This window comes from Typha angustifolia, chromosome 2, assembly GCF_048772165.1.
Source record: "Typha angustifolia cultivar Huaian chromosome 2, ASM4877216v1, whole genome shotgun sequence".
NCBI lineage: Eukaryota > Viridiplantae > Streptophyta > Magnoliopsida > Poales > Typhaceae > Typha > Typha angustifolia.
The window spans coordinates 8,678,008-8,692,426 of record NC_133240.1 but is presented as its reverse complement, the minus strand read 5'-3'; the positions used below and the strand labels follow the sequence as shown (position 1 = coordinate 8,692,426).

Here is a 14,419-nt window from a genome sequence, read left to right as displayed (position 1 = left end):
GATTTTGCTTAATTTTATAGAACTCTCCTATATTTTTAATTTAAGCAATCATTCTTGACTAAAGTATAATATATATTCTTATTAATACTGCTAAAATTTTAAATAAAAATATACGACAAATAAATTGAACATTTGAACATATATATGTTTTAGTATTATCTTTATCATCTAACATCTAATCAATATTATTATCTTTAACAAAGATGACTTTAGTCAAGATAATAAGCGGTTAAATTCTTAAGTTCATAGTATAATTGAGCCAAAAGGAACCAAGGTGCAATTAACCAATTTATTAAACATGCCCTATATTTTGACTCTAATATATTGTTCAACCTCTACATTTTCTATTTAATATCTTAGAAACATTTTGACTCGCCGGTAAGCAACAATTTTCTAGTCGCTTTATGTCAACTTTCTAGAAGTTTCTCTATTTTCCTAAAATTGACTGTTTTTTCTAATTTGACTCATTCCAATTCTTCTCACAGAGAAAGAGAGTGTGTCATCATAAGCATCATTAATTACTATAATTATCTATTTTTTACTAAAAACTTCTAACCCTTATCAACTACTTAATAATGTTATGAATACTTATTAGACTATAAGTTTACTATAAACTATCCCCATATGAACGAGAAAAAAAATCTATGTTAATAAGGACAAAAATATAAGGTGTTTTTAATAAAATTTCCTTCTTTATTAAAATAAAAATAATAAGTTACCCAGTAATTAAGGAGATTATCAATTTGATATGCCACGGAGATCCTATTCCAACATCTAGAATAATAAAAGAATAAATAAATATCATTGGCATCACGCGGATGTGACTTTTCTAGAGGACCACGTGTGACAAATCCAGCGGGCCGCCTTGACTGGTTAAAGGCGCTGGAATAACTGGCTTATCGAGGGCATATTCCCCGAATAAACCCCTCGTTATCGATCTTTTATCCGAGGTGTCTTCCAATAATACCCTCATGTTGACGGCTTTCGTGTTAGGTCGCCGCATATCCTCCGTCCACGTGGCTTGGCAGACCGTGGTCGCGATTTAGGCTCCCCTTCCTCCTCGCTAGTTTGCGACTTCACGCCCACCGAAATATAGAAAGGTAGGTGAGGTGAGCTTCCACTGATCCAAAACCCTACTCCAGTATTTCTAGAGTTTCCGATCTCAAGTTCTCATCTACCTCTCGATCTGATTGCGGCTTCCGATTTGTGTTCTTTTAGTGTTTACTTGGTTGATTTGGTGAGTGGAAGATGGCGAACATAGACATTGAAGGGTTGCTTAAGGAGCTTCCGAACGACGGGAGGCTGCCGAAGACTAAGATCGTGTGCACGCTCGGGCCGGCGTCGCGATCCGTGCCGATGCTGGAGAAGCTTCTCAGGGCGGGGATGAACGTCGCGCGGTTCAATTTCTCGCACGGGACCCACGCGTACCACCAGGAGACGCTCGAAAACCTTCGGATCGCGATGCAGAACACCCAGATCCTTTGCGCCGTCATGCTCGACACAAAGGTATCTCCTCTCTTGCACGGGAACTGTGATTTCCATTCCGTTTCGTTTCCTGAGTCGTTGTCTGTCCATTTTGCACGCTTTTCTTTGATTGTAGGGGAAAAGGTTTTGATTTTGATGTTATTTTCCAACTGGAAAGACTTACATGAGATATTTATATGGATCTTAAGTATAAATCCTTGTCTCTCCACTTCTTTCTTGCTAGTAACACGACATATTGTTATTCTAAAATGAACACCGTCGATTTGTAACCACTTTAGCATTCTCCTTCAAGAATTTGTGACATATTATTTTGGTAGCTTCTATAGTCATGCAAAATTTTGAAGTTAGTTCATGTTTGAGAGCTGATAAAGTTTAGCTTGATTGCAACTGAGCATGTTTTCTATTTGTTATTCTCAAGTGAGCGAGCCACGTCCATTCTTATATTCGCAGGTCTATGATGCGCTGATTCTCGTCTTATTCTCTTGCTTATGATGACACAGGGACCTGAAATTCGTACCGGCTTTCTGAAGGATGGGAAACCTATCAAGCTGAAGGAGGGCCAAGAACTCATTGTGACTACTGACTATGACATCAAGGGCGATGAGAAGATGATCTCTATGAGTTACAAGAAGCTTCCTGTTGATCTGAAGCCTGGGAACACAATATTGTGTTCCGATGGTACCATAACCCTGACTGTACTGTCCTGTGATCCGGCTGCTGGAACCGTGAGATGCCGCTGTGAGAACACTGCGATGTTAGGGGAGCGAAAGAATGTCAATCTACCAGGGGTTGTAGTGGATCTTCCAACACTGACTGAGAAAGATAAGGAAGATGTCCTGGGATGGGGTGTCCCAAATAACATCGATATAATTGCGCTGTCCTTTGTGCGTAAAGGGTCAGATCTCGTAAATGTTCGACAGGTTCTTGGGCCCTATGCAAAGCGAATAAAGTTGATGTCAAAGGTCTGTACTTTTTGCTAGTAGAATGCATCCTGTATTTTACTTTATTTTTCCCATTCATGTTACAACTATCATATAGTTTTATCCTGTTCTAATGCTCATAAGGTGATAGCTGATCTGAGCGATGAGCTCTATAAACATTAATGCTGTTTTTATTAGAAACTTACTTGGAGTTAATGTGTTGTTTTGTTGATATTTGATGGAGTAAATTGTTCTATTTTCTTCTTATGTATTCTCTATTTTGACATCTTTTTCAGCAGCAATTCTTTATTTAGACATTGATTTATGGTGACAATTAACAGTATTATTACTTCTGATTACATAATTATTGTGCTGTCTTCTACTAAATTATAACTAGAACCTTGACATTGATCTACTAAGCACCTCTTTTCATAAACCTCGACAACTAGAGTGGCCCAATTGTCTTGGTATCTTGAAACAGGTTCATATACTGATGTTGAAGTTCTTCTAGTGAATTGATCCTGATATTGAATGTAATTTATTTTTTGATCATTCTGTGTAATTTTGCAGGTTGAGAATCAGGAGGGTGTTATAAACTTTGATGAGATCTTAAGGGAAACTGATGCATTTATGGTTGCTCGTGGTGATCTTGGAATGGAAATACCAGTAGAGAAGATCTTCCTTGCCCAGAAAATGATGATCTACAAATGCAACCTTGTAGGCAAGCCAGTTGTTACTGCCACCCAGATGCTTGAATCAATGATAAAGTCCCCTCGGCCTACTCGTGCTGAGGCTACTGATGTTGCCAATGCTGTTCTTGACGGAACCGACTGTGTCATGCTTAGTGGTGAAAGTGCAGCTGGGGCCTACCCTGAGCTGGCAGTGAAAATCATGTCTCGAATCTGCATTGAGGCAGAGTCATCCCTCGACTATGAGGCCATCTTCAAGGAGATGATAAAGTCTGCGCCTCTCCCCATGAGTCCTTTGGAGAGTCTTGCATCCTCAGCTGTCCGAACTGCAAACAAGGCCAGGGCTGTACTGATTGTTGTCTTGACACGCGGTGGTACAACAGCAAAGTTAGTAGCAAAGTATCGACCTAGAGTTCCGATCCTATCAGTGGTAGTTCCGGTACTCACTACTGATTCCTTTGACTGGGCGGTCAGTGATGAGACCCCAGCAAGGCATAGCCTTATGTATAGAGGCCTTATCCCACTGTTGGCTGAGGGTTCTGCTAAGGCTAGTGATTCAGAATCTACAGAGGAGATCTTGGAGGCTGCACTGAAGTCAGCCGTACAGAAAGAGCTATGCAAGCCTGGCGATGCCGTTGTTGTGCTGCACCGCATCGGTGTTGCTTCTGTCATAAAGATCTGTACCGTGAAATGAAGATGATTGGCAGGCGCTGATTTCAATAATGCTGCACTTCATATTTTCCTGCTTGTTTTGTTTTGCCGAAACAGTTAATTCTCCAACCTCAACATGCACTATAATGAGTTGGGTATTTGAGAAAGAGCTCCATATGTTTAGAGCTTTACTTTACACTTTTTAAACCATATCATAAGTTTAGTTACTGCATGCCAATTGTTGTCAGTCCAAAACTCTCTGCCTTTAATTACTATCTTTTGATATTGATCAAGTGGTAGCTTTTCTATTCAATATGGTAAAGTCTTTATTGATAGTGTCTAAACTGAGATCAGTCCACTTCTCAGTGAAATGCAATTGTGTTTTTCAGATTATCTCAGGTCATTTAATGATCTGCTATATATACTGCTTGTTTTGGACCTGCATCAATATGAGTAACTTAAACAGGTAGATGAATTAAATTTATTCCTATACGATGATTTGAAGTGCAGGTGCTTTTCCTCAGTGATGCCCTGTGTATTGACTGTGGAGGTAGGTATGAGGTATATTATGTGGTGAAACTTTCAAATAACTCCATACATTTTTGTAATTTATGATTCTGTCTTTGGAGTAATTTGTAATTCGATGCCTTCTTTTTGTTCCTACCTTTAGACCTAGACTATAATTTCCACAAATCCTGGTTAATATTTTTATGTGCGGCACAAAATATAGTAAAATGTGGATCAATCAATTTCTAATCTGAAGGTGTGGTAATTAATCAAATTTGGTCTAACCAAATTGACCCTCATGTGACTAACGGGTTCAAAACAAACGGGTTGGATCCGCATATTTAATGGGCCATAAATTTATGTCTTAATTAAATAAATGCCGTTTAGATTTTAATACAAGCATACACGCACAATAAATTTCCGGCCAAAAATTATAAAATCACTTTTGGCACAATGTCTGTCTTAAAAAGGGCATATACTGGTTTGCTTTCGTCTAGTAGACAACATGTCCTAAAAGGCTAAAATACTTATTTATTTTATATTAGTATATAAGGCTGTTAAAATAATTGAGGCAGCTCGAGCTCGGCTCAATAAGACTGGATTAAGTTTGGCCAGGAAGTGATCCAACTCGAGCTCAGTTATGAGCTGACCCGATATAATTTATGTTTTTATAAAATTAATTTTTATTTTTATTTAAGCTTAATTTAAGTATAAATCAATTTAATTTAGTTTAGGTTTAAACAATTTAAATCTAAAATTACTTATTGATGACTAAATGCCTGTAATATGGCTAAAACTATTACTTCACTCAACTGTTGAGTAAAATTAGGTTTTAATAGCTGCTATTATCCATTTAATTAAGGACTTGATTAGTAGTCAATTGTGAAGCTATTAAACAAATAGCTCACCTAGCGATGGCATTTACGCCACGGCGTTGCATAATAAATCTAATCTCACGATCACATGCCATTCATTGTAAAAATTGCATTAAAAGAAATTAAAATCATCAGAGTGGAAGCATCTCTCTTTTATTCATTGGATCATGAGAAATTTGATTAAATTTGTATACTAACCCTGTCACACGAATTCCCATGATTATGTATATATGTGCCTAGGAATTAACAATCTTTCGTGATGATCAAGACACAGCTAGCTATTCATGTTCTCATATCAAAATGCTATAAGGCTATGACTGGCCCTTGACTAGTAATAGCCATTAATGCCATATATATATATATATATATATTACTCTTTATAAAGGTTAATTAACATAGGCTCCATATATTGATGCACTAAGATAAGGCTATCTACGAGCGTTGACTTAGTGCATCAACAGAAATATTTTATTAAGGATAGTTTGCATAATTTCACATTGATTTTTTATATTTTTAATTTCCATGGCACATTAACTCCTTTAACTATATATAATCTTCAAAGTGTATGTTTCAGAGACTATTTTATATTTGTTTTGTAGAAAAAAGAGACCAGTTGTTTCTTGTTAGTTAAGGAGATCAAAGCGATACTTCAAAAGGTGTATGTATAATTATTCTTAAGTATATAAGAAAATAATGAATTCAAACCTTAAAAGTCCGTGCTAATCCTCATTTATCTCCCCCAGATTATATGATTAGCCCTTGACTAATTAGGTTATTCGGTCATCAAATAATGTAGATTAAAAAAATAGTCAAACAGCTTGCAGTAGGTACGTACGAGGTTATATTAGAGGGAGCTCTTAACCATTAATAACACCCAAGTTATAATTTGGGAGTCATTAATGGATCTCTACCTCTATAATCACGTCGAAAAGAAAAAGAAAAAAACTATCAAAACCCACTCGCACCCACATGCTTTCATTAACTCCTCTCATATTACGATGAACAAGTTAAAACCATTACATAACCAAAACGCGGAGACTTGCAATTAACTCCATTTGACTTTCTTAAGCCCAGTTGAAATTATTCAAAGATTCTCCTCACTCCTCAAAATCTACTATAAATAGCATCCCCTCCCTCAAACCCTAATCTCAACCTTCTCATAATTAGTAGAGTGTTGTGAGTTGGTTAACTGCTAACTATGAGCAATCAAAAGACCATTCTACTCTTATCTCTACTACTTGCATGCTTGGCCTTGAGCCATGCAGACCTCTACGGCAACCCTTCGCCACCGCCACCGCCGCCGTCTCCCTCTGGACCGGGTATTTTGGCGCCGCCGCCGCCTTTTAGGGTTAAGGGCAAGGTGTTCCCTCCCGAGTCGATGGTGTGCAACGACCCGGCGACGGCGTGCTTCAACCAGACGCTGACGTGCCCGCCGCAGTGCCCGCAGATCAAGCCGGCCGATCCCAAGGCCAAGGGCTGCTTCATTGACTGCGACAACCCTACGTGCGAGAATGGAGTTTGCCTGAGTGAGTAGTAGCAGCAGCAACAGCTGCAGCTTATACTTAAAACACTTGACTTTTGCCACGCATGTTAGATTATATATGATGAGATAAAGATTATTTCGCTTTCTAACGGTTTTAATATATACATATCATTTAGTATGTTATTCATCGGCTTAAGCTTTTAGGCCAATCGGTTATGTGTCGATGTATGGTAGTGTTAGAGCCTAGCTAAATTTTTATAGTTCGACTTTAAACTGCGTGTAACTCTATTTAATTTATATTTTGAATTATTCATTCTTGTCTGGTGTGGAAAGTAATACATTTACATTATTAATTTGCAGACCGGAAGCCCAATTGCGAGGGCAGCGGCGCCGGCTGCTACGACCCGCGGTTCGTCGGCGGCGACGGCGTCATGTTCTACTTCCACGGCAAGGCCAACCGCCACTTCGCTCTTGTATCTGACTCCGACCTCCAGATCAACGCCCGTTTCATTGGCGTCCGACCCGCCGGCCGCCCACGCGACTTCACCTGGATCCAGGCCCTCGGCGTCCGGTTCGGGCCCCACTCCTTCACCCTCTCCGCAGTCCCCGCCGATTCTTGGGACCCCACCGCCGACCACCTCTCCTTCTCCTTCGACGGCGAACCCCTCAGCGTCGACGTCGGCCACCTCTCTTCCTGGTCCTCCGCCTCCTCCGGCCTCCACGTGGAGCGCACCGACACCGTCAACAACGTCATCATCACCCTCCCTAAGGTCTTCCAGCTCATGGCCGCCGTCGTTCCGGTCACGGCGGAGGACGACCGGATCCACGGGTACGGCGTCCCCGCCGACGACTGCTTCGCTCATCTCGAGGTGCAGTTCAAGTTCTTCGGGCTGTCCGAGAAGGTGGAGGGAGTGCTAGGGCAGACCTACCGCCCAGACTTCCAGAGTCCGGTGAAGCGGGGAGTGCCGATGCCGGTGATGGGCGGCGAAGACAAGTACGCGGCGTCGTCGCTTCTCTCGACGGATTGCAACCGCTGCATCTTCTCGTCGGAGGAGGCGGCGCCGGTGGTCGAGGTCTCGCCGTCGACGTTAGATTGCACCAGTAAGATGAGCAGCGGATATGCGGTGGTTTGCCGGCGGTAAAGGCATGCATGAATGGGAGGGCGGATGATGATTAAGTGGTAGTGAATAAGGATTTGAATTTGGTGCAAGGGAGTATGTAGGATGGTACGTAGTAGTTACATATATAACATAAATGATGATGGATGGAACTATATGATAGTAATTATATAATAAAATGGGCTATAGAGAGGATATATGATATTTATGGTTGGAAAATTGGGATTATTTTGTCCCATGGTTAATTTCCTTCAGCATGTTTTATTGTGTAACCTATTAAGGCAAATACTTTGATATCTCTTTAAAAATTATAATCCACGATTATAAGAGTCAGTTTTCTCACATTATCTAAAAAAATATATATTAGTCAAAAAGATTTAATTATGTGTGCTTAACTTTTCAATTTTCCTATTATACTTTTAAAGATGTTAACGGTTAGATCTTTATCAAACTAATTAATAAACAATTAATTTTAGGAAGAAACGTTCTACATGTTTTTTTTGTTAGGATTTTTTTCTTAAATATTAATTATCTCCTAATTATAGAAAATATTATTTAATATTAAATAATTTAAGTTTGATTATTTCGAGATAAACTTTAATTTAAATATAATTCTCTATCTCTATCTATTAAAAATTTAATTTAAATCAATCTTAAACTAATAAGAGATATATGTAAATAATAAAAATAATCAAAGAGATAAAATATAATTAAATTTTTATTAAGTTAATTATAAAAGACATCAATACTCTTATTTTGATATATATACATTACTCTTAGTTAAGAATATATGTGCCTTTTACTTGATAAAATATTAAGATAATATAATTATAAAAAATAATATGCAATATTATATATCTAAAAAATAATAATTACTTAGATAATATCTTTCATTACTATTATATCTTTGAAGATCTTAAGTGTTAAATCTTTATCAAATTTATTGATAAATAATTAACTCTACGGTAGCGAAGAAACTCTCAACTTATACTTATCAAAATAACTTAAAAATATTGATGCGAAAGGTTGAAATATGGAAGGTATTCACATGAATAAACTACTTTAGAGGGGTATACATGTAAAAAAACTCATATTCATTAGTATAAGGGCGTATATACAAGTAAATACATAATGTAGGAGTATTTGCAATACAGTCCCATTGCAAGAAGGTTTTACACAAAACCCCCTTAATAGAGATAACGCACACAAACACTAGTGTGCTGTGTGCATATAAATTTGCATACCGGAGGAGGTGATTAAATTTCGGGTGTGAAATGAAAATTACGTTCAAATGAAAAACCCAAACCCCAATTTAGATAAACTCTAGCTTCGTTGTCTTCGTCTCCGAGCCATGGAAATAGCAGCAGAGCAGGAGGAAGAAGACGGCGCGGTGGTGGCGTCAAGATTGGGTTTTTACGAAGGATCGGTGCGAATGGTGGACTCAGCAGCGGGGGAGATACTACTACTCTGGGCGATGCGGCAACCCACTCTCCAAAAGCAGAACGCCTTCGTCCGCCACTCCTCCCAAACCCTTCGCCTCGACGCCTGGGGCCACCACCTCACCATTCTCCAATCCCCCTCTTCCATGGTCAGAAACTCGCTTCCCCTTCCACTTCCCCTTCCCCTCTCCTTTAACATTCGGCTGCAAAAGGTGGGACTTTTGGGGGAAGAAACTGGTCTGTTTTAATAGAGCGGTGGTGAGAGATTTGAAGAAAGAGTTCATCTAATTCCCGGAAGTCCCACTTTCCGCGACTAGATTCCTCATCTATTCTCTCTATTTTTTTTTTTTTTTTTTGGTTTCCTGAGATAGAGCACGCCTGGAGTTACAGGGGCGGTGATGTGGGATAGTGGAGTCGTCCTTGGGAAGTTCTTGGAGCACGCAGTCGATACGAAAAGGCTCGTTCTACGAGGTAGAAGAGTTGTCGAGCTCGGCTCCGGGTGTGGACTCGTCGGGTACGTGTTCTTGCGTACAAGATGTTTGTTATAATTCGTAAGAAAGGAAGAATTCTTTTTTTTTTTTTTTCCATATGTAACTTCTTTTTTCTCCGTGTTTAGATGTATAGCTTCTCTTCTGGGTGCGGAGGTTGTGCTCACTGATCTCCCTGATCGGTTGAAGCTTCTGAAGAAGAATGTGGAAGCCAATGTTGGAGAAGGGAGAGCGAGTGTGAGTGAGCTGACATGGGGCGACGATCTGGATCCCGAGATTGCAGAGCATTTACCTGAGATTGGTAGGGCTTGTATTGTTCTCCATTGGCAAAACCATATCATATCTGTGCTTTATTTAAGGTGTACAATGTTGTCAACTTCAGAACTAATTAGCATGAGCATGTACATCTTGTAGATGAATATAACACATAAACAACTATTCATTCAAAACCAAGTTCTTATATATATGACATTCTTGAACTTTTAATGGTTAACATTTGCAAAAGTTTGTGTTTCAGTGCTGGGATCAGATGTTATATACAGTGAAGCAGCAGTCAAGGATCTCTTGATCACTCTGAGCCAACTTTCGGGGTACGACACAACAATCTTCCTTGCAGGAGAGCTCCGAAATGGTAATCTTCAAAGCTTTATGTGGAACTTAATTTTGGACAAGGAAAGCGACTAACAGTAGCCACATTGATCGGCAGATGTTGTGCTTGAGTGCTTCTTGGAGGCGGCAATGGAGGAATTCATTGTTGGTTCTATTGATCAAACACAGTGGCATCCTGATTTCCACAGTAACCGCGTAGCACTGTTTGTTTTAATGAAGAAGCCAGCGAAATCAGAGCAACCAGAACTTTTTTAAGTTCTGTTAAGCTGTTTTCGCTGTACAATTGTCTCCAATACATTAGGCATCATGATGAGTACAAGAGAATGCTGCTGAAGATGTAGTCGAAGCTTATCAACAATTTTGTAAAACAACTTTGATGCTAAGTCCTTGATGACGGATGCGATATTTGAGAGACAACCTAGTGCTTTTGCCCTCAAAAGAGGGTCTTTTCTCTTTTGCCGAAATGTATCTTTTTTACCTGAAGTAGTATCTGAAGTTCAAGATGTAATCAACTTCTTTGGATAACATGGCATCCTTCCTTCTATAGAAACTTCATAATAGGCTATGTGCATCAAACAAGTTGGTTTATCATATGATAAAACTATCATGTCCTTGTAATATTTATTCTCAACTTATCATTGAGTGGTGTCTTATATCAGAAATATGCCTCTCATGGTCTTTTTGCTTGATCTTCACAGAAGAAAAATAAACAAATAAATAGGGTTGTTTGGTGCTCTCTGAAGAAAAATAAGTTGGTTGGTGCTCTGTGATTGATTCCCTACCAAATAGAGAGAGAAAGGAAGAACAGAACCAACCAACAACCAGTGCCAATCTCAGAATCTTTGCCATGTCTTCATCTTTCTCCTCATCATTTGGCAACCAACTTATGCTCTCATTCTTTAATTTGCATTATGCCACCCATGTTGCACTTTGGAGTTCAGGCTAAGGTTTGCATCCTAATCCCTATAGGTAGACACATAACTTCCACTAGCCATTTCAATATACATATTTGCTTTAATATGTACAAATTACTACAATTAAGAAGCTAAGACAACAACTTGGGACCAACATCATAGACATGCCTACATTATGCACAATTGAGAATAGATAAAAATTAGCTATAAATTGATTTCAAGAGAAGAAAAAAAAAGTATACTGTTTCTTCATACCTAATGTAGATCTAACTATGCAATGTTAAATAAATAAGATTAACTCACCAACTTCTTTAAAAACTTTGAATTGCTTGAGAAATTTTCTAAAAACTTAATTCGCCGGAAGAAAAGATGATTCAAATATGACCAGTTATCCCTTGTCACCCTGAGATCTTTTCTTAGAGGACAAGTAGGAATTGGCATCCATATTCTTTGGAAGACAAATTTCTTGTTTATTGACAAAAGAACATTAATAAGGGGAAAAAAAACAAAGATAGCTTTTATTGCTATTATTTAATAATTAAGATGCATGAATTCTCACTATCGTGAAACTTCATATGTAGCCTAAGTTCAAAGGCGTAGAAGTTAAAAAGAAAATCTCAGCCCTTAAATTTAAGCACCTAACTATTTTATATTTAATTTTTTCTATACAAATATAATTTAATTTAATGACGATCGATCGAGACAGTTTAATTATTTAGCAAGCTACTCCTTAGAGAAAAGAGTGCATTATTAATTCTTAATTAAAAAATCTTAAGGATTGCGACTTATGTGATAAAATTATATTCCACATGTGGTAAATCTCAGCCCTCGTAGGCCAATTCAAGAACACGTACAGTACGTCGATTAGCTTCTCAATTCAGGAGTACAAGGAACTCATGCACGCTTATATCATCAAAATTAGTCAAAGGCTAATAATTTATCCATTCTCGTTTCTAGATCTCCTACCGTTACTTTCCAACAACAGAGTTGGGTCAACCCACGCTAAGTTAAAATTCAAACAAACAAACAAACAGCAGAAGCTTCCAAAGAAAATGATATATATCTTCTTCATACATATCCTTTAAAAAATCATTTACTTTGCAAAGTAGTTATTAAAAACACCAACTCTCATGTGTAAACTCCTCTAGACGATAATAACGACTTCTCTAACATTTTAATCGGACTGGGAATTGAAGACGTAATGCTATTCTCATCCTATTTCTATACATTCTCCCTATGCACTATCCAAGAACCATCCATGTATGAATCATCATATATATAACATCCACCTTCCTGTCATAACCTCTTAATGTAATCCCCCTTCTCAAACATGGGAGACCACCAGAGAATTCATCCGGCCGACGTCGAGAGCCCCCCGCCTTCAGCTCCGGTAGCCTTAGACGCCTTCTCGCGGTCGCAAAAGAGCGGAGCAACCGACCGGCTGCCGCCGTTGCAACCACCCAGTAAGAAGAAGAGGAGCCGCTGCTTCAGATGCTTGTGTTGGAGTCTTCTCGCATTGGTTTTGCTTATCCTCCTCATCGGCGCCATCGTGGGGATTTTGTACCTCGTCTTCCGGCCGAAGATCCCCAAGTACTCCGTCGACCGCCTAACCATCAGCGACTTCAGCGTCGACGCCAACCTCACCGCGCACGCGACGTTCAACGTGACGGTGACGGGGAGGAATCCGAACAGGAGGATCGGGATCTACTACGAGGACGGCAGCAGCCTTAGCGCGTGGTACAACGGCACGAGCCTTTGCGCCGGGGAGTTCCCGGTGTTCTACCAGGGACACCGGAACACGACGGTGGTCGACGTGATACTGAACGGAGAGACAAAGTTGGACGGCGGGCTAATAACGGACTTGCAGCAGCAGCAGGAGAAGGGGTTCATACCGTTGGCCGTTAAGGGTGACGTGCCGATAAAGGTGAAGTTTGGGTCGTGGAAGTTGGTCAAATTGACCGCCAAAGTTAGGTGCAACGTGGTGATCAATAGTTTGACTAGCGGGAGTCGGATTAGCCTTAGATCGAGCAGTTGCACGTTTAAGGTGAAACACATAAGATTACATTTATAAGTTTTAGTTTGAATTTTCCTTAAATTCTATATCATATATACGTTCATATAAGTTGTTTTTATTCTTTTTCTATTTTCATTTTTATTTTCATTATGAGAGAGGTGGAGGTAGAACCACAAAATAAATTGGACTTTGTATTACACTAGTAGTAAGTTCCGAATTTTCTTTTATAAAAAGAACATCTAAAGGTTTAATGGATCAACATGGTATAAGATATTTGTGAGTATATTTTGATATTTGGTAGAATTTTAATTGTTAAGTAATAATATGTATTTTGAGATGGACATGATGAGAAAAGGACGTCATTGAGGAGGGTCTTGGGAAAATCTAATTATCTAAACGGTTGCACTTCTAGAAGACGGCAAGAAAATTCAAAATAGAAACAAAAAAACGTAGTATAGGTGGCGTTGGACGCGGTACAACTCTTAATTAGCTACGCTCGTTTCTTAACTAAAGTAAAATTTCAAAAAAAAGACAAAAAAATAATTGATAACTAGAAAATATTAGATGTAAACAAATTGGAAAGAGAGTGATTAGATTTAAATAGATTGTCTTAAACTACTAGCTTTGAGATAAACTATCAGTTTAATGCTCACTAAACTAGTTTAAAGTTAAGCCTCAATCACATCCAAATAAGGTCAAAAGCATCTGAGAATAGATGCCTACTTCTAGATCTTATCAAACGATCTAGCTTGCCCCGGGTTCGGCCCAAGCCCGAACTACCCCTGGGCGGCACAAGCTAGCCTTTTGCCCGCCTGACTCAGCCTGACAGCTCACTCGTTTGGCTCGCCCGTTCAGTCCGCAACTAGGCCTGCTCGTTCTGCTACAGTGAAAACCAACGAAAATTATTGTACCGTACCGTTTTACAATTTTTTAACACACCTTTAAAATTTTTTAATATATAATTTTTTTAAAATGGAGGAACAGAAATATTTTTTAAAAAATAAGATAACGATTAATTTTTTTTTAAATAGCTAAAAGGTGGGTCAGACGGCCCAGCTTGGTCCGACTCAAACCCGGTCGATGATCATGTCTACCTGCTTCTCGACAAGCGAAGAACATATCATTTCTTGCAATAGAAATATATATATATATATATATATATATATATATATATATATATATATATATATATATATATATATAAACCTCACAGAACGGCAAAGAAAA

The 14,419-nt window shown here is 38.8% G+C and overlaps 4 protein-coding genes across 6 annotated transcripts; all 4 read left to right on the top strand.

The window, feature by feature from the left end:
* The first annotated feature begins 957 nt into the window (after nucleotides 1-957).
* LOC140771533 (pyruvate kinase, cytosolic isozyme-like) lies at nucleotides 958-4,051 on the top strand. Of its 3 annotated transcripts, none has more exons than XM_073113121.1 (4): nucleotides 958-1,100; nucleotides 1,219-1,506; nucleotides 1,986-2,447; nucleotides 2,976-4,051. In XM_073113121.1, exons 2-4 carry the CDS (start codon nucleotides 1,249-1,251, stop codon nucleotides 3,786-3,788), a joined length of 1,533 nt encoding a protein of 510 aa, XP_072969222.1. In that variant the 5' UTR covers nucleotides 958-1,100; nucleotides 1,219-1,248; the 3' UTR covers nucleotides 3,789-4,051. The 3 variants fall into 3 exon arrangements, with proteins under 3 accessions (XP_072969222.1, XP_072969221.1, XP_072969220.1); XM_073113120.1 differs by having other exon boundaries at nucleotides 979-1,109; XM_073113119.1 differs by lacking the exon at nucleotides 958-1,100 and having other exon boundaries at nucleotides 1,116-1,506.
* A 2,225-nt stretch (nucleotides 4,052-6,276) lies between these two features.
* Nucleotides 6,277-7,925, top strand: LOC140773328 (uncharacterized). The gene is made up of 2 exons (XM_073115824.1): nucleotides 6,277-6,653; nucleotides 6,971-7,925. Exons 1-2 carry the CDS (start codon nucleotides 6,326-6,328, stop codon nucleotides 7,750-7,752), a joined length of 1,110 nt encoding a protein of 369 aa, XP_072971925.1. The 5' UTR covers nucleotides 6,277-6,325; the 3' UTR covers nucleotides 7,753-7,925.
* Nucleotides 7,926-8,989: 1,064 nt separating this feature from the next.
* On the top strand, nucleotides 8,990-10,895 carry LOC140771438 (uncharacterized). The gene is made up of 5 exons (XM_073113003.1): nucleotides 8,990-9,316; nucleotides 9,539-9,681; nucleotides 9,784-9,956; nucleotides 10,173-10,286; nucleotides 10,362-10,895. Exons 1-5 carry the CDS (start codon nucleotides 9,080-9,082, stop codon nucleotides 10,517-10,519), a joined length of 825 nt encoding a protein of 274 aa, XP_072969104.1. The 5' UTR covers nucleotides 8,990-9,079; the 3' UTR covers nucleotides 10,520-10,895.
* Nucleotides 10,896-12,405: 1,510 nt separating this feature from the next.
* LOC140772396 (NDR1/HIN1-like protein 6) lies at nucleotides 12,406-13,451 on the top strand. The gene has a single exon (XM_073114455.1). It carries the CDS (start codon nucleotides 12,509-12,511, stop codon nucleotides 13,247-13,249), a length of 741 nt encoding a protein of 246 aa, XP_072970556.1. The 5' UTR covers nucleotides 12,406-12,508; the 3' UTR covers nucleotides 13,250-13,451.
* Nucleotides 13,452-14,419: the final 968 nt, after the last annotated feature.